The sequence below is a fragment of the Hyla sarda genome, chromosome 6 (genome assembly GCF_029499605.1).
Source record: "Hyla sarda isolate aHylSar1 chromosome 6, aHylSar1.hap1, whole genome shotgun sequence".
In the NCBI taxonomy this organism is placed as follows: domain Eukaryota; kingdom Metazoa; phylum Chordata; class Amphibia; order Anura; family Hylidae; genus Hyla; species Hyla sarda.
The window spans coordinates 136,848,238-136,872,330 of NC_079194.1; the positions used below are offsets into that span (position 1 = coordinate 136,848,238).

Below are 24,093 nucleotides of genomic sequence, written 5' to 3' on the forward strand. Positions count from 1 at the left end.
TGCCAGTGTCTGCCAGATCTTTCTGGAGGGATTGTGCAGTCAAACATGGGATTTGAATTGGTTTTCTCACAATCCTGCGAGCTGTTCTGTCTGATATCTTTCTTGGTTTTCCAGATCTTGCTTTAACTTCCACTGATCCTGATGACTGCCATTTCTTAATTACATTCCGAACAGAAGATATTGACATCTGAAAAAGTTTTGCCATCTTCTTATAGCCTTCTCCAGCTTTGTGAGCGTCAACTATTTTCAGTTTCAGATTTCTAGATAACTGTTTAGAGGAACCCATGGTGCTGATTGTTGGGGCAAGGTCAGATGAGTCTGGGCATTTAAAGGGGTTATCCAGGAAAAAACTTTTTTTATATATATCAACTGGCTCCAGAAAGTTAAACAGATTTGTAAATTACTTCTATTAAAAAATCTTAATCCTTTCAGTACTTATGAGCTTCTGAAGTTAAGGTTGTTCTTTTCTGTCTAAGTAATCTCTGATGACACGTGTCTCGGGAACTGCCCAGTTTAGAAGAGGTTTGCTATGGGGATTTACTTCTAAACTGGGCGGTTCCCGGGACACATGTCATCAGAGATTACTTAGACAGAAAAGAACAACCTTAACTTCAGAAGCTCATAAGTACTGAAAGGATTAAGATTTTTTAATAGAAGTAATTTACAAATCTGTTTAACTTTCTGGAGCCAGTTGATATATAAAAAGTTTTTTCCTGGATAACCCCTTTAAAACCTTTGAGATTGTCATTACCTGGTCTTCCCAGATGATGATTGAGAACAATCCATGACACTGGCATGTCTCAGCTTTGCAAAGGGGGCAGTGCATGCTATAAATTCTGCAGGGTGCCCAAACTTTTGCAGACACCAATTTTTTTGTTTTCTGTTATTTGGAAAGTGTAAATGATGGAAATAAAATCTAACTTTTGTTGACATATTATAAGAATGTCTAATCTGTAATTTGATGCCTTTTGGAGATTTTTCCATCTTTCCTTGGCTTCTTTATACACATTAATACAAATTTTTATCTGGGATGCCCAGACTTTTGATCCCCACTGTATGTTTGGGGTCATTGTCCTGCTGGAAGACCCAAGATCTTGGACGTAAACCCAGCTTTTTAACACTGGGCTGTACAGTGTGAACCAAAATCCATTGGTAATCCTCAGATTTCATGATGCCTTGCACACATTAAAGGCACCCAGTGCTAGAGGCAGCAGAACAACCCCAAAACATCATTGAACCTCTATCATATTTCACTGTAGGTACTGTGTCCTTTTCTTTGTAGGCCTCATTCCGTTTTCGGTAAACAGTAGAATGATGTGCTTTACCAAAAAGCTCTATCTTGGTCTCATCTGTCCACAAGACGTTTTCCCAGATAGATTTTGGCTTCCTCAAGTTCATTTTGGCAAAATGTAGTCTTGTTTTTTTAACCCGTTGGAGACGGAGGGCGTATGGATACGCCCTCGCGTCCCGTCACTTAAGGACAGAGGGCGTACCTGTACGCCCTCCACATTTCCAATCACCGCCGCTCGCCAGACAGTGATCGGACCGGGATGACTGCTGAAATAATTCAGCAGACAACCCATGCCAATGCCCAGGGGGGGTCCTGAGACCCCCCATGTTGGCAATCACCGCAAATCGCCGGTGAATTCACACTGGCAATTTGCAGGCTATTCCGGGTCATACGGGTGTACGGTGACCCGGAAAATAAGGGGGATCGGGGTTGTCCAAGACACCCACGATCCTCCTGAAGGGTGCCACCACTCCTATCCATGCTATTGGTCGTCTAGAAGCGACGACCAATAGCAGATCGGGGGCAGGGGGGGTAATTTTCGGTTTCACGGTTCTGCCCACCCACAATAGGTGAGGCAGAACGGGGAAACTGATGAGGACTGACGTAGGAGATCCAATTACCCATTGGCAGCGGCGGAGGCGACGATCGGCGGCAGAAGAGGATGGTGATGCGGCTCCTTGGATCCTACGGAAGCCAGATGTTGCTAAACTTCAACTCCCAGCATGCCCAGACAGCTGTTTGCTGTGTGGGTATGCTGGGATTTGTAGTTTTGCAACAGCTGGAGGGCTACAGTTTGGAGATCACTGTGCAGTGGTCTCTAAACTGTAGCCCTCCAGTTGTTGCAAAACTGCAAATCCCAGCATGCCCAAACAGCAATCATGCTGGGACTTGTAGTTTTGCAACAGCTGGAGGCACACTGGTTGGAAAATACTGAGTTAGGTAACAGAACCTAACTGAAGTTTTTCCAACCAGTGTGCCTCCAACTGTTGCAAAAGTACAACTCCCAGCATGCACGGTCTGTCAGTACATGCTTGGATTTGTAGTTTTGCAACATCTGGAAGGCCACAGTTTCGAGATCACTTTGCAGTGGTTTCTAAAATGTGGCCCTTCAGATCTTGCAAAACTACAACTCCCAGCATGCCCAAACAGCTGTCTCAGCATGCTGGGAGTTGTAGTTGCGTACCTCCAGCTGTTGCATAACTACATCTCCCAGCATGCCCTCCAGCGATCACTACATGCTAGGAGTTGTAGTTTTGCAACAGCTGGAGGCACACTGGTTGGAAAATACAGAGTTAAGTAACAGAACCTAACTGAAGGTTTTCCAACCAGTGTGCCTCCAGCTGTTGCAAAAGTACAACTCCCAACATGCACGGTCAGTACATGCTGGGAGTTGTAGTTTTGAAACAGCTGGCGGTTTACCCCCCATGTCAATGTACAGGGTACATTCACACGGGTGGGTTTACAGAGGGTTCCCTGCTTCAAGTTTGAGCTGCAGCAAATTTTCCACCGCAGCGCAAACTCCTAGCGGCATTATCTACCATTACCCTTTGTAAAAATTGTAAATTTGGGGGGAAAAACTGCACTTTAGTGAAAAAATGTTTTTCTTTACACATCCGACTTTAACGAAAAGTCGTCAAACATCTGTGGGGTGTTAAGGCTCACTGGACCCCTTGTTACATGCCCTTGAGGGGTGTAGTTTCCAAAATAGCATGCCAAGTGTTTTTTTTTTTGCTGTTCTGGCACCATAGGGGCTTCTTAAATGTGACATGCCCCCTGAAAACTATTTCAGAAAAATTCACTCTCCAAAATCCCTTTGTCGCTCCTTCCCTTCTGAGCCCTCTACTGCGCCCGCCGAACACTTGACATACACACATGAGATATTTCCTTACTCGAGAAAAATTGGGTTACAAATTTTGTGGGGCTTTTTCTCCTATTACCCCTTGTAAAAATTCAAAAACTGGGTCTACAAGACAAATGAAGACGAACAAATTTTCTCCTTCACTTTGCTGCTATTCCTGTGAAACACCTAAAGAGTGCACTTGAAGAAAGGAACAGGCGGCGACTCTCCGGTGGGTGCAAGCAGAAATCTTTATTCTTGTGGTATCTTACAAATAATTCTTAAAATCGGGGGAGACAGAGACTACAAACTTCATGCAGTGAGTACAGGTGACAATGTCGTTTCACACACCTTGTGTGCTTCTACAGACAGAGAGGTCTGTAGAAGCACACAAGGTGTGTGAAACGACATTGTCACCTGTACTCACTGCATGAAGTTTGTAGTCTCTGTCTCACCCAATTTTAAGAATTATTTGTAAGAGACCACAAGAATAAAGATTTCTGCTTGCACCCACCGGAGAGTCGCCGCCTGTTCCTTTCTTCAACTGCATTCCGTTGGCTTTCTGATACAAAGGCTGAGCACCACCGGAGAACCTGCAGCTGTTGCCAGGACCGCACCGCTTCTTGCCCAGGGGATAAGGTAGTGCCGACTTTCTTTTCTTTCCTTGCCAAACGCCTAAAGAGTTAAACTTTCTGAATGTCATTTTCAATACTTTGAGGGGTTTAGTTTTTATAATGGCGTCATTTATGGGGTATTTCTAATATGAAGGCCCTTCAAATCCACTTCAAAACTGAACTGGTCCCTGAAAAATTCTGATTTTGCTAATTTTGTGAAAAATTTGAAAATTGCTGCTGAACTTTGAAGCCCTCTGATGTTTTCCAAAAGTAAAAACATGATAACTTTATGATGCAAACATAAAGTAGACATATTGTATATGTGAATCAATATATAATTTATTTGGAATGTCTATTTTCCTTACAAGCTGAGAGCTTCAAAGTTAGAAAAATTGAAAAAAAACAATTTCACCAAATTTTGGAATTTTTCACCAAGAAATGATGTATCGACGAAAATTTACCACTAACATAAAGTAGAATATGTAACGAAAATACAATCTCGGAATCAGAATGAAAAGTAAAAGCTTCCCAGAGTTATTAATGATTAAAGTGACAGTTGTCAGAATTGCAAAAAATGCTCCCATGCTTAGGGTTATAATGGGCTCTGTCCCCAAGGAGTTAATGTCTCTGTGTCAGCAGTGGGGTCCTCCTGTGTCTCCTGACAGCGTTTCATTTCATTTAAATGTCGACAGTTTGCGCTGATACTGATGCTCCCTGAGCCTGCAGGACAGCTTGAATATCTTTGGAACTTGTTTGGGGCTGCTTATTCACCATCCGGACTATCCTGCGCTGACACCTTTCATCAATTTTTCTCTTACGTCCATGCCCAGGGAAATTAGCTACAGTGCCATGGGTTGCAAATTCCTTGATAATGTTGTGCACTTTGGACAATGACAAATCTAGATCTCTGGAGATGGACTTGTAACCTTGAGATTGTTGATATTTTTCAACCATTTTGGTTCTCAAGTCCTCAGACAGTTCTCTTCTCTTTCTGTTGTCCATGCTTAGTGTGGCACACACAGACACACAATGCAAAGACTAAGTGAACTTCTCTCCTTTTTATCTTCTTTCAGGTCTGATTTTTATATTGCCCACACCTGTTACTTGCCCCAGGTGAGTTTAAAGGAGAATCACATGCCTGAAACAATCTTATTTTTTCACAATTTTGAAAGGGTGCCAATAATTATGTCCAGACCATTTTTGGAGTTCGGTGTGACATTATGTCCAATTTGCTTTTTTCCTCCCTTTTTTGGTTTAGTTCCAATACACACAAAGGGAATAAACATGTGTATAGCAAAACGTGTTACTGCAATCCTTTTCTGTGAGAAATGCTTCATTTTCTTGAAAAATTTCAGGGGTGCCAACATTTACGGCCATGACTGTATGCCACCTATTTGCATTACACCCCAAAATCAGTGCACAACACCCATTATCACCCAGTTACACTGCATTCCACCTCCACACTGGATCCACTGCGTTCCAACCAACCACACTGGACTGCACTCCACAGCCCAGAATCACAGTACAGTTCACATGTTATAAGCTACCAGCACTCTATCCCACCCCCTAAAATCACTATACAGTCATGTACCACCAATCCACACTGTGACCAATCTCATCCCCACAATCAATATACAAGTACCATAGAACAGTTACCATAACTGCAGCCTGCTTCCCAGAATCACAGGTTATATTCTATGCATCACTTCACCTGGTAGCCCTGCATCCCAGTTCTCAAAATCATTATATGGTCTGCATGTATTACCCAGCTGTCCCACATCCTGTCCCCCAGAATTAATCTACAATCTCTAGGCGCCACTTAGTTACATACACGTCACCCATCAGAATGACTATACAGCCCTCCAAGTTATCACCCAGCTACACTCACCTGAACACTAAGATTTTGTCACCCAGTTTCATGCTTTCCTCAATCAGGTGAAACAGCAGAACCATCTTCGGAGAGTTTTGAAGTAAGCCAGTTTGGTAGTCATATAGAACCTCCTTGGCCTGGAGAAGCAGGGAAAGAACAAATTGTTTATGATTTGACAGAGGTCATAGTAAATATAGTAATTCTCTGCAATAGCCTGGCCTTTAAATGAAGAAACCTAACGGGTGATCTTTAGCAGCTATCCAACAGGCTATACAGTGCAAAGGTTAGAGGATGAAACCTGAATCCTACAGCAGAACCAGGCATGTAGAAGACAAGTAAATGAAGATATTTAGCTACTTACCCATTCATATGTAACCACTTGATTGGCTTTCTCTTGGCTGGGATTGAAGCCCATGCCTTGTAGGAGCTTGCTGTTGGCAGCTTCTCCCATAAGGGCCCCTAAGGCCCCAGTTTCCACTTTGACTTTTGAACCCTGGGACTGGCATCGGGTGTTTGTTCCAAGATCATCAACATCTAAATCCTGCTCATTGGCCAAGTTTTCCTTCTGGAGAGCCTCATATAAAACATCTGGATGATTCCAAATCTGATAGAAAAATTAATAGTTATTTATAAAGGTTTCCTGCAGACAACCGGTGGATGTGCCAAACACCATCATGTTCAGGAACCAGCAAAGACTCAATGAAGATTATAAGTATCACTATCAGATACTACACTCACCTTGCAGCACACACAGAAAGCTTTCAGGGGATTAAGACCGAGCCATCCACTATTCCCAGCATCCCGGAATCTGTTCATAAACTCTGTATACAGGGCTCTCTGTATCCGGGACAGACGAACCAAGATCACATGTTCTTCTTTAGAAGGGAGCTGAGCCTTTAAAACAGTGTGTCCACGCCTAAACAAGAGGGGTTAGAACCAAACACCAGCCTCAGAACAAACAACAGGACAACAGGAGGTCAACCAGTGAAATAGCGGGCACTTTTAGAGCATAGTTAACATTTAAAGCAGACAAGTGACAAAGTCTTCATAGTCCACAAACACGCAATGCATATAATCCCAAAATGGATTATCAGAAAATTAGCCAATTGTCCAGCACTTTATCGGAGCATAAAAAGTTCTTAGCAGGTCCTGAAGATCATCATAAAGGTACGTCCTGCATCTGTTGATGCTAGAGTGGCATATACAAGTGCCATAATAGTGCAATAGACCAATACTTTTCCGGTCTCTTTATTAACTGGTCTAAGTTGGCAGTGATGCCGTTCCTACAATGTGATTGGCCCCATGTCATGTGTGGTCTCCCGGTTGTTGTGGAGTTCAAGTATCTGAGGGTATATATTAACAGGGACCCATTGCTTGATCTGAATGCCAATGTCCTTGCCCTTTTCCCGTATATCAAAACCAAATTTAGGTTCTGGGCGACATTGCCACTCTCAGTCACGGGCCATATCAATCTCATTAAACTTATTATTCTTCCCAAATCTTTATATGCATTGGAACATACCTCGGTTCCGATTCCTAAATCTGTCTATGACACACTCCACTCCCTCCTCTCCCCATTTATCTGGGGTCCCAATAGGCCCAAGATTAGACTTAATACCTTGCAGCGCCCTAAACTAGAGGCTGGTCTATCATTACCAAATTTTTTCCCTATATTATTTGGCTGGCCAACTGAGATATATCCGTTCATTGATTGTCAATGACACAATGCCAGATGCCGAGCTACATTTGGCCAGGTTTATTCCTCACCTGACGCTGATAGTTCTTTTTGAGAGTCCTACCTTGGGGGGGGGGTCGCACCCTCTTGCCCCTCCACAAACTAGCCATTCGTGTCTGGCGGGCAGCTTAATTGGTCCATGGTTATACTGATATACCCTCAGATACTCCGCTGTGGCACAACCCAAATTTCACGCACCTGGGTGACAACCTGGACCCAATATTTTGGCAAAATGCAGGGGTGTGTTCCTTAAAACAGGTATACCAAGATAACATACTATGCTCATTTGACCAATTGCAATCTAGTCATGCTTTACCCACACACAGTTTCTTTAGAAATTTACACTTGTGCCACGCTCTTAATGCTCAGTTCCCTGTGGGAAGCCCGCCTATCTCTGCATTCCCGCTTATTGGGACCTTAAAGTCTCAGGGACACCTGATGGTGTCCATCCTTTATATGCATCTTATTCAGGCCAAGATTTCACGATCACAATTGCCAGCTAGGCAGTATTGGCAGTCATATCTCACCAATCTTACAGGTGATTATTGGGAGGAGATCCCATCCTCCCACATGCTAGTATCCCCGGCTGCCAATAACAAACTGAACATCATATAGTTATATCACCCCCACCAAATTACTTAGAATTGGTCACTCAGACTCTGATGCATGTCACCACTGTGATGCTGCTAGAGCCGATTTTATGGCATCTCCTCTGGAGTAAAGTTCTGCGACTTCTTGCCACTCTTGCACAACCTTCCACTCCAATGGACCCTCTAGTATGCTTGTTTAGGGTATTGAATGAAGAAGTGTGGACACATCATGTTCGCACATTTATCAGAGAAACCCTGTTTTTTGCCCAGACCCACGACTGCCTACGTTGTCTCAGTGTCACGCGCTTGTTAATGCAGCGATTCCCTTTTCTCACCTGGTATACAAAAATAGGAAATGTCTGGGTAAATTCCTTTCTGTGTGGGGTACCTGGTGCTCCTCTCACACAATGCACTTACTCTATGGCCACTCCTCGTGTCCCCTAATTGTGATATCTAAGATACTTTATCATTTCGGTTTTTACTCCCCTTTCATTTTTTGCGCCCTTTCTCGTCAGTGCCTGTCCGTTGTTCGTCTTATGGGTCCTCTTTTCCCGTGTATCGACTGTTTTAGGTGGTATATGTGTTACGATACTAGAACCTACTGATGCTTGCAGCCAATAGGTGGTTAATCGCACTGTACTGTTTTGTTTTACGTTATTTAACTGGTTTGTTAACTAGACATTGAGTAGGCCCATGCGGCCAGAAGTATATGCACCTGTCGTCTTTATGCTGTACCATTACGTATGCCACTGTGTGCCTCGGTACTTTTTTGTATTGTACTTGTTCTTATGCTCTGAGTGAGGCCACTCTGTCAAGTGTTGTTTACTTTTCAATAAAACGAGAAAAAAAAAAAAAAAGATAAATAAAAAATTGCCGTAGACCTCACCAATGTCTTCAGTAAATGCCTCAGATCTGAAACACAACCTCTTGGACTATGAGGTAAGTGTGTCTATCAAACATGAATACATATCTGATGTTAGAGAGTTGAGAGCATGCAATAATCCATCTCTCATATGTTTCAAGCACAAAGGACTATTATTTTACTGTATATGACGTCTTGTACTTGTAGGTGGCCTCTATAAATGGTGCAAGTATTTGCATCATCCTTACCTTTGCACAAAGCCTTCCAGCAAGCTGTGAAGCACATGGCTGCGATACCTCATGAGGCGTCTGTCCTGTGGTGTGCTGTCTGTACATTGTCCATTGAGGATGGGCCTTTCAAACATGTTGCTGAACTCTTGCCTCGTGCCCAGAAAGTCCGGGCGCACAAAATCCACCATGCACCAGTACTCAATGAGGTTGTTCTGCAGAGGGTATCCCGTTAAGACCACCCTCCGCCGGGACCGAATGTTCTTTAGTGCTTGAGATGTGCTGGCATGACAGTTCTTTATACGATGTCCCTCATCACAGATTACCACGTCAGGGCCGGGTCGAGACAAGGCCTTTTCCATCCCTATGAAGGAGAAGGGGGAAGAAGTAGAATAGTAAAAAAAAAATGAAAAAAAAATAATGGGCTCAGGAGGAAACACTAAATTTACACTTAGCAATGATTTTCCTTAAAATAGTATTACAATTTTGTAATCACCGATAACACTGATCAGTAGGGATGTAAGAAAAATAAATAAATAAACCGATTCTCACGATTATCGACATTCTTCATTTGGCGATACTGAATTGATTCAAAATATATTTGAATCGATCCTTTTAGGGATGTGGAATTTGTATCTCCTGACACCCGGAACAGCATGTCCCGGATGTCAGGATATGCAAATTCCACATTTGTGGAGCCGGGTAGGCCGGATCTGACGCGGCGGCGCTCTGGGTGTATGGAGCGGGCTCCGACTCGTGCCCGCTCCGTACTCTGCGGCCCCTGGCTGATTTCAGTAGCCGGGGGCCGCTGATGCATCACCGCTGCTAATATCCAGCATGCGGCGCTCAGCAGTCAGTATGGAGCCGGCTCCGGACTCGTGCCCGCTCCATACTCTGCAGCCCCCGACTGTTTTCAGTAGCCAGGGGCCACCACTAATAGCCAGCATGCGGCTATTAGCAAAGCTGACAACGGCGTCTAAAGGGATCTGTGAACGCTCCCTGGTGGGCTAGTGGGGTGGATCGCTGGCTGGCTCTGTCATCTGTCATTGATAGAGCCTGGCTGGACCAGGCTCTATCAATGGATCACAGAGCAATGGAGTTCAATAGAACTCTATTCATCTGTCTGAGGAATCTAATGATTCCTCCTAAAAGTCTAAAAGTGTAAAAAAAAAAAAAAAAGTTTTAATAAAAGTGTAAAAGACATTGTTTTTGAGACAGAATCGGGATATATCGCGATGTATCGTCACCTAGACGGTATCTCGATATATCGAATCGCCACACTGGTATCGCGATTCGAATTGTATCGCCAAATTCTTGGCGATTCACACCCCTACTGATCAGTGCTATGTCCTATGCATAGCACTGAACAGTATTAGCAATCAAATGATTGCTATAAATAAACCCCTATGGGGACTATTAAATTGTTAAAAAAAAAAAAATATATATATATATATATATATGAAAAATACCCTCCCCCAATAAAAATGTAAATCATCAGTTTTTCCCATTTTACCGCCCAAAAAGCGTTAAAAAAAATAATTAATAAACATATTTAGTATCTCTGCGTGCGTAAAAGTCTGAACTATCAAAATATATTATTAATTATCCCGTATGGTGAACGGTGCAAACGTAAAAAAAACATAAAGTCCCAAATTGCTGCTTTTTTGTCACATTTTATTCAATTTTTTTTTAATAAAAACGTAATAAAAAAAGTAAAACCTAAACAAACGAGGTACTACAAAAAAGATCACGCCGCAAAAAAAATTAGCCCTCATAGCGCCCCATATACGGACAAATGAGAAAGTTATAGGTGGTCAAAAAAGGCCAATTTCAAACATACTAATTTTGTTAAAATAGTTTGAGATTTTTTTAAAGCGGTGCAATAATAGAAAAGCATATAACATGGGTATCATTTTAATCGTATTGACCCACAGAATAAAGAAAACATGTCATTTGCACCGTAAAGTGTACAGCGTGAAAAGAAAACCTTACAAAATTTGCTAAATTGCGGTTTTCTTTTCAATTTTCCCACATAAATAATATATTTTTGGTTGCTATGTACATTTTATGGTAAAATAAGTGATGTCATTACACAGTAAAATTGGTGACACAAAAAACAAGCCCTCATATGGGTCTGTGGATGGAAATATAAGAGTTATGATTTTTAGAAGGCGAGGAGGAAAAAACAAAAATGCAAAAATAAAAATTGGCCTGGTCCTTAAGGGGTTAAAGGGAAAGTGCATTGAGAAAATGACAGGTTGTTTATATCAAGTTTATGTGTCAGACATATTTCTAAACAATATTTAATGATGCGTTTTCTGCTTTTCCATTTTTAAATCTACATATTTTATTATAATCATGAAATTTTGCAGTTTCCATTTTGGCAACTAGGGTTAAAACTAAGCTAAGGCTTCCTGTTATGTAACAGATCATTTCCCAGCAGTGCCTTTCTTCCCAGAACAGACAAGGAGAACAGTGAAAAGTGATACCTGAGCTTTTGCTCAGAGAACAGCATGTCCCCTTTTTGTAGAATGACATCTGAAAAAGCCGCAATTTACCCAAATGGGACAGGTTCTGTCGATTGTCGTCTATGTCAATGAGTCCTGCCGTAAGGCTTATCAAAAAATGCTGTTAAAAACAGCTTAAGCAAGAAGGCAGCCCCATAATAATGCACAAACAATTAAATAAAGAAACACAATAGAAGATAGAAACAGATTAGAAGAAAAAAAAAAAATCATGTTTCAGTATATGTCCCTAATCAGAAAAAAAAATATATATAGGTGCCTATCATTTGAATATACGTCAGAAATTTTGATTGGTAGGGGTCTGGGTGCTGACACTCCACACTGATCACCTAAACAAGAGGACAGGAGTGCTCGGCTCAGCACTGTGCCACTTGTATTTCTCTTTGATAAGCTGAGCAAGAGGTATATGGTTTTACTGAAACGTATAAGACTTCTGAAAGTCTGCTCGGGAGTGGGAGACAAGATCTATAGCAGCTCACCATTTGGCTAATATAAGGGTCCAAAGCTCCCAGACTCCATCCAATCTAAAATTTGTCAAACTGATAGGTATACTTTAAATTAGGCCTAGAAAACAAATGTATAAATGTACTAGTGGTTCTTGGTATAGTTCTTGCAGTGCAGCTTTCTGCTGCTCCATTATGAACACTGGGTACATTCACAACCTTTTAGCATCTCTTGTTGCCGATCCTCTTCGTCCAGGTCAATGATCACAGGCCCAGCTGCTTTCTTGCTCCTTTTCTTTCTGCCCACAGTGAAAGATTTCTTGAGGGACAGGAGACGGTACATTTCGTACCCCATTAAGAGGACACCCCCATCTGTTACCCAGTCATTCACAACTTTGGCTCGAGCAGCTGTTGTTCTACAGGAAAGAAAGAAATAATTACAGATTGAATACAATTACCTAATAAACTGAAGGTCTGATCAGTGGGGTCTAACACTGCGGCACCTACATACTCAGTGTTTGTGGGGTCCCCAGTAGATTCATTCAATATGCAATAAACAACAATAGAGGGAAAACCCATGACTCCAATATGACACTTACTTGAACTCATCATTCAGTGTATGAATATTGAAGGATCGTGGTCGAAGGAACTCAGCATCGTGGTCAGGAGGTAATGTCTCAGGAGCAGGAAGCCACATGTTAAACTCAGCTAGCCAGTTCTGCAGAGTGTTCACCTAAAGCAGAAAGAACCAGATAAGGCCTAAACATCAAGGAGACCCAAAAGCTGGGTATAATAAAGCTATCACAAACCGCATGCCTATGTGGAGTCACAGTCCATTTTACCATGGAGCAGAAAATGGGAGTTCAGAAAAGAAATGTTCCTTGTTTAATTCTGTAGTGTGACCATACCCTTAGAGTGTTGGGTAGAGCAAGTTTGTGTAGCCAGCCTCAGCTGGAATCATAATGTCACATTACTAAACTCTGGCTATATATAATGTAAATATAATTGAAAATTCAGCAAAAGAACAGTACAGTCTCCCCAGGACTAAACATTGTAGTTATCAATATGTAAAAAAAAAAAAAAAAAAAACAGAACACTGTAGGTTCTTACCGGTACAATCGCAAGCACAGTCTTTGCCTGCGTGTGCTGGAAGAGAACATCCAGGAATGAGATGACCTGCAGGGTCTTGCCCAATCCCATGCTGTGTGCCAGGATACAGCCAAAGCCACTGCTGCTGGAAAATCTCTCCAGAGACTCCACAAGGTTATCATATAGAAAGCGGATGCCTCCAATCTAAGAAGAGAGAAGAGCAGAATGTTTCATTATGAGGAGAAGATTTGGGAAAGAAAGGGGTGGAGGTGACTAGACCATGCATTTACCTGGTGTGGTTTGACAGCTCGTGCTAGTTGAGGTGCCAGGAAAAGGTCCTTTTCATTGGGTGGGTGGTTGATATTAACCAAGACCTGTCCAAAAGGATCCGGCTGGTTCAAAGCATCATTGACATGGGAGCCACTGTTCTCACAAGCAAGATCAGAATCATCAACTTCATTAGTGGAATCTCCACTGTCCACAATCTGCAGAGACTCCTCCTCCCCCGAGCTCAGCTCAATCACCTCTGTAAGGGAATATGGGGAGAGATGGATGATGGACAAATAAAAAGAAGAGGAAGAAAGAATAATGCTGATAATGAGAGTTAGACTCCACACTGTACCACTTTCAGGATATATTACTTTGTATGTCATGCCCTTACCATCCTTTGGACCTAAAACTTTCCTCTGTGACTCGTCCTCACTGTCCCCACTGCTGCTGTCCAGGCAGATGATCTCCTGGTTCCCCACAAGTTGTGACACATCCGCTGCCCTCAGCTCGATCTCGTCTGTAAAGCACATTACACATGACTCAGTTGATGTTGTCCCTGCTTTACCTGTCCCTTATAAGCCATGACCAACCCCATAAGTGAATTTGCCTATACACGTACCATTAAGGAAGTCTAGAGAGACTCCAGGCAATGTAGGGATAAGGGGTATAGGATAATCCTTCCTCTGCTGCTCCAGACGTTTACGTCTTTCTAGCTCCTCCTGTTGAGCGGTCTTTGTCACAGCCTCTAACTGATCTTCTCGTAGAAGCTTCCTGCAATGAGAAAAAGTGGCATTAAACAGAGTGTTTTATCCAAGAAGGGAAGGTTCACACTTAGGGGTAGTAGGGTGGCACAAATCCTCACTGATGCCTGTGTTCATAAAGGGAGGTTAACAGACGTCCCACCCAGATAAATGCAGCCACATGATTAGGAGTGCAACCATAAAATTCCAGGTAACACAGCCTCTTACACCCCCCCCCCTCCCCCACCCCACTGTCTGGCACAAGGCACTTGGAAGAACTGGACAGTTTACACTCAGCAGCATGTAATCTGACACACAACTTCCTAATGATCCAGAAACTAGACCTTCTAGAGGAAGATAAACCAGCAAGTAAATGCAATGTCTGTCAGACTTTTGCATCAGTGACTTTGCCTGTGAAGTGTGCTCTGCTGCTGTACAGACTAGAGATGCTGGCAATGTGGTTGCTTTGGTAATATGATTTTTCAGCAGCAGTGAATATAATGCTCTTTACATCTAGTGTCATATCATCTGCATTTTTACTGTAGAGAATGAAGAGGAAGATGTGCTATGAGATTAGACGAGCCCCCTGTATAGCCTTACCTGATGTTCCTCCTCATGTTGATAGGCTTCTGTGAGCGTTTATTCTTATCCTCTTCATTTTTAGATGTTTTTCCATCTTTATCGTTCTGTTCTGAGGTAGATGAGCATTTCCATTCGTCCTCGCCACTGGTGCCGTGTTCAGAATTTTCTGCACCCAATGCGGCACTTTGAGACTTTTCTGAAATGAGAGAGAAAACCACATAAGAAAGACATGCAATGCTTAGGGGGCAGGAGACGTGTGAAAGCTCATTCCTGGGACCTTCTGTGATAATGAGTCACAGCCGGGTGAAGTGCGCTGCAGCATGTGCCTCACTATCTGGCTGTCAGTCAAATCTGACCTTTTCACTGTATAAGGCTATGTCCACATCAGCGCTCAGAGCTCCATTAGGAAGCTCTCTTCGCTGATTCCATTGAAATGATGGGGCTTTATCGGAAAAAAAATCTCTGTCAAAATCATGAAAAATAACTGGCATCTAACGGAACCCCGAGAGACCACATTGAAAGTCATCCTCCATCCCAGCCCCATTATCAGCAGTTGTAAAGAAGCTCCACAATGTTGATATGAACAAGTCTATGGAGTAGAAAGGTTGGATGGAGCGATCAGCAGGGGAATGAAGAGCTTTGCCATGCATTCCACAGGGTTAGATCTTGCAATCAATGTGGGTCTCAGGAGTGTGATGTAAACTTTTGACATGTTTGGACAACATGTCAAAATTTGATTTAAAATGACACTAACGCTTTAATATGCTTTAATAAGCTTAGGAGCCAAATGAACAATTATCTAGTTTCTGGCAGCTGGATCTCGCACACATAGTGTGAATGCACCCTTAAAGGGGTACTCCGGTGCTTAGACATCTTATCCCTTATCCAAAAGGATAGGGGATAAGATGCCTGACCGCGGGAGTCCTGCCGCTGGGGACCCCCGTGATCTTGCACGCGGCACTCCGTTTGTAAATCAGTCCCTGGAGCGTGTTCGCTCCGGGTCTGATTACGGGCGATCACAGGGTGGGCGGCGTGCGAAGTCACGCCTGCGCCCCCGTGTGACGTCACGCTCCGCCCCTCAATGCAAGCCTACGGGAGGGGGCGTGATAGCTGTCAACTTTCACTGAATCTAAATACTTTTAGATCAATGAAGGTTGTATAAAGGTGCATTCACACCCCGTTTGCAAGACCTGTGGCTGCCAGAAATTTCAAAATGGGGAGCTCCTGTATCCCAGACCGGCACCAAATCTCATTCACTTAAATGCGTCGACCGTAGTCAGATAGTGTCTCCGGGCAGTGCATTTTTGCCCTGTATCCGGTTTTGTGGCCAGACTGAAAACTGTTGTATGCTACAGTTTTCAGTCCGGCCACAAAACCAGATACAGGGCAAAAATGAGACAACCGGAGTCATTATCTGACTACGGTCCGCGCATTTAAATAAATGAGATTCTGCACCGGTCCGTAAACATTATCTGAATGCACCCTTAGGGTACGTTCACATGTACAGGATCTGCTCCATATTTTTGCTGCATATTTTAATCAGCTGATAAAGGAGAAGTCCGGAATAGGAAAATTATCGTCCATACTGCCGGCAGTAAAAATAAATAAATAAACAGGTGCATACCTTCCTTCGCACCCCTGGTGCCTCCGGTAACCGGCTCCAGCCTCTTCCTGGTTGCCGGTGGTCGGCGAGTCATATGTCACTCAGCCAATCACCAGCCGCAGCGAAGTCCCAACTCGGCCAGCGATAGGCTGAGCGGCAGTGTGAGAACGCTTCAAGACACACAATTCTTCACTACACCGGCACCTGCTGCCGGGGCCGGAAACGTCACACTGCTGCTCAGCCTATCGCCGGCCGAGTCGGGACTTCGCTGTGGCCAGTGATTGGCTGAGTGCAGTATGACTCGCCGACCACCGGCAACCAGGAAGAGGATTGCGGCGGAGGCCGGGGCTGGTTACCAGAGACACCGGGGGAGCGAAGGAAGGTATGTACCTGTTTATTTTTTTTACTGCCGGCAGTATGGACGATAATTTTCCTATTCCGGAGTTCTCCTTTAACTTCAATGGGCAGCAAAATCAGCTGCACAAAACATGCAGCAGATCCTGTGTGTGAACGTACCCTTACTCTGTTTGCAGTGAGCTCCTCGGAGAACACACATCTATAAAGCACATGAATTATGGGAAGGGACATTTATTGAATCCCCCGATTATGACATCCCAACACACTTTTTTCCCACCAGAATGGATCTAGTTGTCACGTATTGACCCTGGCTATCACCTCTGAAAATAGGCCATCAGCTGTGTCTACCCAGTTTATCACCATCTGAAAAAAAGATCCTTCACAGATGCCTCCAAAGTGCAGAGCACACAGGGATACAATGTTCTTGTGTCCAGCCTCAGTAATACACACTGACCAACTCCTGATATTACAAGTGGAATGTTTATTTGTCTTTTATTTATGGGTGCAAGCACTGACGCATGCTATTTATTTACTACGTGGGTAGGGGGGCACTATGTTACTGGAGAAGGTTCGGGAATATAATGGGTTATACTGCTAAATATTTGGCAACATAAATCTTATTTTGATTCTTTCGTTATGCAAGCAGGTTTATCTGCTGGGTGTTATATAAAGAGTCCGAGACATTATATAATGCTCACCAAAGCTGCCTGAATGCTGAAAGGAGCAGAAAGCACAGAGCAGACCGAGCAGGATCACAATATGTATACTCCTGGGGAGAACCATATTGTCTCGCACTAGAAGCTTCAGCATGCCCCATCAGTACACAAACACCTTAGAAAAGGCTAATGTTCTCAGTGGCTATCCAGGTTGTGGGGAACAACACCCTTCAGCATGCCCTGTCAGTAGAGGTTAATTCCTGGACATCTGTAGCATACTACGGAGTAAAGTTTATGACGAATTATGTTTAGGCAGGTGCTAAAAAGTAAACAAAAAAACTCTATACTTTTTTACACTCTTCATTTCCACACCGTAGCAGAAATCACAGCGCTTTGGTCCTGCTATGCGGCACTTTCAGGGTCAGGGTTGGCAGGTAGAATTGCCTGCTCAACCAAACGGTGGCTAAGGGGGGAGGCAGCTACAGCGATTCCTCATGACAACCCCAAAAGTGCTGCGTATTGGGCCCGGAACTCCATGATACAGGCGGTTGGGGAGCATAGAAGGTAAGTATAGCACCCGCCTGAGAATAACTCTTCATAAAAACTACTCATCCAAATGCCCCCTATAACATACGTTTATGTTTTGGTTAATGAATATATGTTAAATGACGTGAGTTTATCGACTAAAACAAAAAGACATATGTAAAAAATGCAACAAAAATGCACAGTGTGAACCTAGCCTCACATTTGGGGAACTAGAAGCTCCAGTATTCCAGACCTGTAGGGGAGAAGGCTGGGGCAGACAAAGGATACTCAAATGACTCTTAGATCCTGGTGAACAACAAGCTCCAGCGTTACCAGGAGAACTCCAGCACCTCCTACCAGCCTTATTTCATCTCCATTCCTAATTGAACTACAAGCAACACATCAAAAAACAACCCAAAATCTGTATTTATAGAATTGCTAGTAAACTGGGTCAGAACATGGAAGGTACAACCTATAAAACCCAGACAGCCCAGAAAGCCTAACTCCCTACCCCTATTCATGCTTGCCTCTGAGATGACCCTGGTGAACCCCCCCTTTACTGGAACAGACATGAGGTATAGCTTACATATGGTAGAATCTGCCAATTTATTACTCAGTCAACAAGGAACGAGCAAACTAGTGATAAGCGGCATGCACAGCCGCTGATCAGATGGAGTCAGCTTTGCCAATGTTTCTGCATCTAATGAACAGAGTAAAGGGGAGATACCTGCCGGCTGGGAGATCTCATCAAGTAGACGCATGGCTTCCAGGAGATGTGCCAGGGTCTGGATTGTGGCAGAGGGATAATACACGGGCAGCCTGCTCCTAGCACTTATGTAAGCATCACCACGCTGCTCCGAAGGGGGGGAGCCAGGGAGGATATCAAGGGACAACACAACCCATTCATCTCCACAGCACTAAGCAGCCAGCGACCTGACACAGCACCTGGAGGAGCCCCAAGCAATCCGCGCCTACAACTATTACCTAACACCGAGAACGATCCCCCACACTAGTGCAGAACATTAGAGGAGCCATTGATACCAGTCAAATACAGATGGAACAGAGCTGACTTTGTCTTTGGCCTGTACAGAGTGATAACTCAGTAGGACTACATGTAATACCACAGATAACTCCCTCATGCTCATTAGTTAAATGGGCACTATCAAATTCAAAAACTTTTTCTATGTTGTACATTTTGGCATAACACTTACCAAAATATACTTCATAAAACAATTTTTTATCTCCTTTTTATAGAAATCATGGTTCATAGAAAACTGGATACGGATGGGAAAAAATGACCTTGGCAGCAGACTTCAGGATCCCAGAGGAAGTAGTCACACTCAGGTCATAAAGTGGCGAAGTTCAGCAATCTTCAGATTGACTGTAGTACATACATCATGAATGTACTACAGTCAATCTGAAGAAGGGGTAGTTTCACCCCGAAACGCATCATTGTTTTATTGCTGTACATCAAATAAAGTTGCTGAACTTCGCCACTTTATGACCTGAGTGTGACTACTTTCTCTGGGATCCTGAAGTCTGCTGCCAAGGTCATTTTTTCCTATCCGTATCCAGTTTATCTACAGGACACCATCCGGTTGCTCCTGGGACCTTTGAGCTGCATAGATCCACATCATCTTTAAAAACCCCTATGGGGTGATATACATATTTCCTATATGCTCAAGGTGAGCAGCTAATTTAGAGAGCCTTCAAGAACCCCATCCCGCAAGGGACAACGCCCCCCTGTATCCAGGGTAATGCACGAGGTGCCGTCCTCTGGTCTTTTTCTACTTCTCCACAGGCTTATAGATAAGACCACTAGGGGTCCCCATACCATCCAGAACATAAACCTGTCCAGCTGCAGCATCAGCTTTGTCCCAGCTGAGGCAGTCTGGGCTGTGATTAGATTGTGGGTTAAAGGGGTACTCCGGTGAAAACCTTTTTTCTTTTAAATCAACTGGTGGCAGAAAGGTAAACATATTTGTAAATTACTTCTATTAAAAAATCTTAATCCTTCCAGTACTTATTAGCTGCTGAATGCTACAGAGGAAATTCCTTTCTTTTTGGAACACTGATGACATCACGAGCACAGTGCTCTCTGCTGACATCTCTGTCCATTTTAGCAACCATGCATAGCAGATGTATGCTAAGGGTTCAGTGGTTAGCATTGCTGCCTTGCAGTGCTGGGGACTTGGGTTCAAATCCCATCCCACTAAGGACAACAATAAATAAAGCGTTATTATTATTATTATAATAACGTCAGCAGAGAGAACTGTGCTCGTGATGTCATCAGAGAGCATTCCAAAAAGAAAAGAATTTCCTCTGTAGTATTCAGCAGCTAATAAGTACAGGAAGGATTAAGATAAATTAATAGAAGTAATTTACAAATATGTTTAACTTTCTGCCACCAGTTGATTTAAAAGAAAAAAGGTTTTCACCGGAGTACCCCTTTAAGGACCTGTCATGATGATGTGGGGTATGTGGGGCTGAGCTGAAGGGGGCTGTTAATAACAAAAAAAACAACATTGTATGGACTTGTGCATGTACTACTATAGAGCAGTGACCTGCAACCTGTGGCTCTGCAGCTGGCATAGAACTACAACTCCCAGGATGTCCTGACCACCAAAAGCTGTTCTATAGCTGTAAATGCACTTTATTGAGTTACTGCCCCTAATGCATTTCTGGTAGTTGTCATTTCCCTCTGGCAGTTTTGTTACTGCACCAACTACAGAGCCACAAGATGCAGATCACTGCTCTATAGCACAACCTGCTGGGAGTTGTAGTTTTGGATAAATTTTGGTTTTCAGTCAAGCGCTTCCTAAATTCTCAGTTTTGGCCTAAAATTTTAATTTCAGTGCACCACTAAATAGGGTTAAACTAAAAACTATAGAAGTGGGCAGGGTAAGTCATTTTCTTAGCCTTCCTGTAGAAGTGGTCGCTGCAAATACAGTGAAGGAGATTAAAGGGGTACTACTGTGCTGACAACTTATCCCCTATCTAAAGTATAGGGGATAAGTTGCCTGATCTCGCACACAGCACCCCGCTCTCATCCGGCCCCGGAGCGGACATCGCTTCGGGTCTGATGACTGCCAATCACGGGGCCGGAGTATCGTGACGTCACTGCTCCGCCCCATGTGACGGCATGCTCCGCCCCCCTCAATGCAAGTCTATGGCAGGGGGCGAGACAGCTGTCTTGCCCCCTGCCATAGACTTGCAATCTGGGGGGGGGAGCGTGACATCACACGGGGGCAGAGCTGTGTTTTTTTTTTTGCGTTTTCGTTTTTTCCTCCTCTCCTTCTAAAATCCATAACTCTTTTATATTTCCATCTACAGACCTATATAAGGGCTTGTTTTTTTGCGTGACCAATTGTACTTTGTACTGAAACCTCTCATTTTACCATAAAATGTACAGCGAACCCAAAAAAATAATTTGGGGGGGAGGAAATTTAAATGAAAACCCAAATTTTGCACATTTTGGAGGGTTTTGTTTCTACACTGTACACTTTACGGTAAAAACGACATGTGTTCTTTATTCTGTGGGTCAATACGATTAAAATGATACTCATGGCTAGATACTTTTATATTTTTGTAGCGCTTAAAAAAAAAATCTAAAACTTTTTGTACAAAATCAGTAATCTAAAATCGCCCTATTTTGACCACCTATAACTTTTTCATTTTTCCGTATATAGGGCGGTATGAGGGCTCATTTTTTGCGCCGTCATCTGTCCTTTTTTTTTTTTAGATACTACATTTGCATATATAAAGCTTTTAGATAAATTTTTAATAATAATTTTTGTTTTTTAATAAAATGTGACAAAAAAAAAAAGCAGCATTTTTGGACTTTTTTAATTTTTTTACGTTTACGCCAATCACCGTACGGGATTATTAACATTATATTTTGATAGTTCGGACATTTACGCATGCAGCGATACCAAATATGTTTATTTAAAAAAAAAAATTACGCTTTTTAGGGGTAAAATGGGAAAACGGACAATTTCATTTTTATTGGGGGAGGGGATTTTTTATTTTTTTCAACTTTTTTTTTTTATTTATTTTATTTTTTACACTTTTTATGTCCCCATAGTAGGGGTGTGAATCGCCAAGAATTTGGCGATTCGATTCGAATCGCGATACCAGTGTGGCGATTCGATATATCCCGATATATCGCCCACCTGGGAGCATTCATAGATCCCAATAGACGCCGCTGTCAGCTTTGACAGCGGCGATCTAGTACTCCGGTGCTCACTTTTCTCATGTTATCCCGTCCAGGCTGCAAAATAAAATAAAACGCACTTTATCTTACCTGCCAACGAGCCCCCGGAGCTCCGGTACACTCCGGTACAGGTGTTCGGTCCCCGGGCTGTATTCTTCTTACTTCCTGTTAGTCCGGCACGTCACATGGAGCTTCCAGCCTATCACCAGCAGAGGCGGGACATCGCTGCGGCTGGTGATAGGCTGAAGCTCCATGTGACGTGCCGGACTAACAGGAAGTAAGAAGAATACAGCCCGGGGACCGAACACCTGTACCGGAGCTCCGGGGGCTCGTTGGCAGGTAAGATAAAGTGCGTTTTATTTTGCAGCCTGGATAGGATAAAATGAGAAAAGTGCGCACCGGATACTCCTTTAATAGCCAGCCGCGGCGATTGCCGCATGCTGGCTATTAGCGGCGGCCCCCGGCTACTGAAATCAGCCGGGGGTCGCATAGTACGGAGTGGGCACGAGTCGGAGCCCGCTCCATAGCCGTGTCAGATCCGGCCTGCCCGGCTCCACAAATGTGGAACTTTTATCTCCTGATGCCCAGGACATGACATGCTGTTCCGGGCGTCCGCAGATAAAAATTCCACATCCCTAAAAGAATCGATTCAAAAATATTTTGAATCGATTCTGTATCGGCAAATGAAAAAATCGCGATTATCGCGAGAATCGATTTTTTCTTACATCCCTATCCCATAGGGGACTATCTTTAGCAATCCTTTGATTGCTAATACTGTGCAGTGCTATGCATAGGACACAGCACTGCTCAGTATTATTGGTGATCTTCTGCTCTGCTCGATCGCAGACCAGAGCAGAAGAACCCGGGAGACAGCCGGAGCTAGGTAAGGGGACCTCCGGCTGTCATGCCGGATGATCGGATCGCCGCGGCAGCGATGCGGGCGATCCGATAATCCAATCAAAGTGCCGCAATGCCGCAGGTGCCGTGATCTGTATTGATCACGGCATCTGAGGGGGTTAATGGCGGACATCCGCGCGATCGCGGATGTCGGCCATTACTGGCAGGTCCCCGGCTGGCAGCCGGAACCTGCCGTGTATGTTGCGAGCACCCTTCCGATGCTCGCGGTCACACACAGGACGTAAATGTACGTCCTGGTGCAGGGCGTCCCGCCAAACCAGGACGTACATTTATGTCCGTGGCCGTTAAGGGGTTAAACATGCATGGGATAAGCATAAGGCTAACCTTCAGATAAGATAGGGTCAGGGACTATTAGTAGGATTTAGAGTATTGGGCAGACTAGATGGGCCAAATGGTTCTTATCTGCCGACACATTCTATGTTTCTATTTTCGAACTTGGGCCAAGCACATCCTAAATTTTTATTTCTGTGCACCACTATAAAAAAAGAATGTAAAGAATCTGCATGACCTAGTGTGTAAGCTATAGAATCAATTTTGTCAGGTACACTTTAATTCTGGCCAAACCCACTGTTTTTAGGGGAAAAAACATGTATTTGGAGGACTGCCAACTCTATACTGATAGAGGTCATGAGGGAAGGATCGGGCATGTTGGCATTTTAACTGAACAACCTTTTTTTTTTCCAGATAGATTGGTGCCACTACATGTGTCTGGCAGCAGGTTATCTCCCCCCTCTCTATCCAGAATTACAGATTGTGCTAAATTATAAACTGAGTACTGCTACATATGCATGGATGTTCATTTTTATGGTGGTTCTAAGCATTAGAAATATGGTAAATAAAGAAATGATCATTAATGTAGTAGGATTCTACACTTCCAGTCACTGATCCCATTTAATAATACTACACTCACCCCCCCCCCCCCCCCCCAGCTTGAAATGGCTAATAACATGGAGCAATAGATGGTATTCACCTATTCCATAGCCACCCATTCACTGGCCCTAAATGGCTGATAACAGAGAACAATAATTTGCATGACACTGCACAGCCCATGGTGAGAGGGTAGACTGCAGGTGTAATGCTTCCTTGAGACATGTTACCAATACAAAACATCCAGGATGAAGCAAAAACACATGAGAAGTTCATTGT

The 24,093-nt window shown here is 43.5% G+C and overlaps 1 protein-coding gene across 2 annotated transcripts in view; it reads right to left on the minus strand.

The window, feature by feature from the left end:
* The window catches only part of RAD54L2 (RAD54 like 2), a 55,045-nt gene that overhangs the window by 20,509 nt on the left and 10,443 nt on the right, over positions 1–24,093 (minus strand). For both annotated transcript variants that reach the window (XM_056525174.1, XM_056525173.1), the window contains exons 3-13: positions 14,694–14,871; positions 13,973–14,124; positions 13,745–13,870; positions 13,374–13,609; positions 13,105–13,287; positions 12,594–12,727; positions 12,214–12,410; positions 9,048–9,390; positions 6,351–6,528; positions 5,974–6,216; positions 5,631–5,749 (exon numbers count right to left, since the gene is read on the minus strand). In XM_056525174.1, coding sequence (XP_056381149.1) covers positions 5,631–5,749; positions 5,974–6,216; positions 6,351–6,528; positions 9,048–9,390; positions 12,214–12,410; positions 12,594–12,727; positions 13,105–13,287; positions 13,374–13,609; positions 13,745–13,870; positions 13,973–14,124; positions 14,694–14,871 — 2,089 coding nt within the window. The remainder of the gene's footprint in view (positions 1–5,630; positions 5,750–5,973; positions 6,217–6,350; positions 6,529–9,047; positions 9,391–12,213; positions 12,411–12,593; positions 12,728–13,104; positions 13,288–13,373; positions 13,610–13,744; positions 13,871–13,972; positions 14,125–14,693; positions 14,872–24,093) is intronic.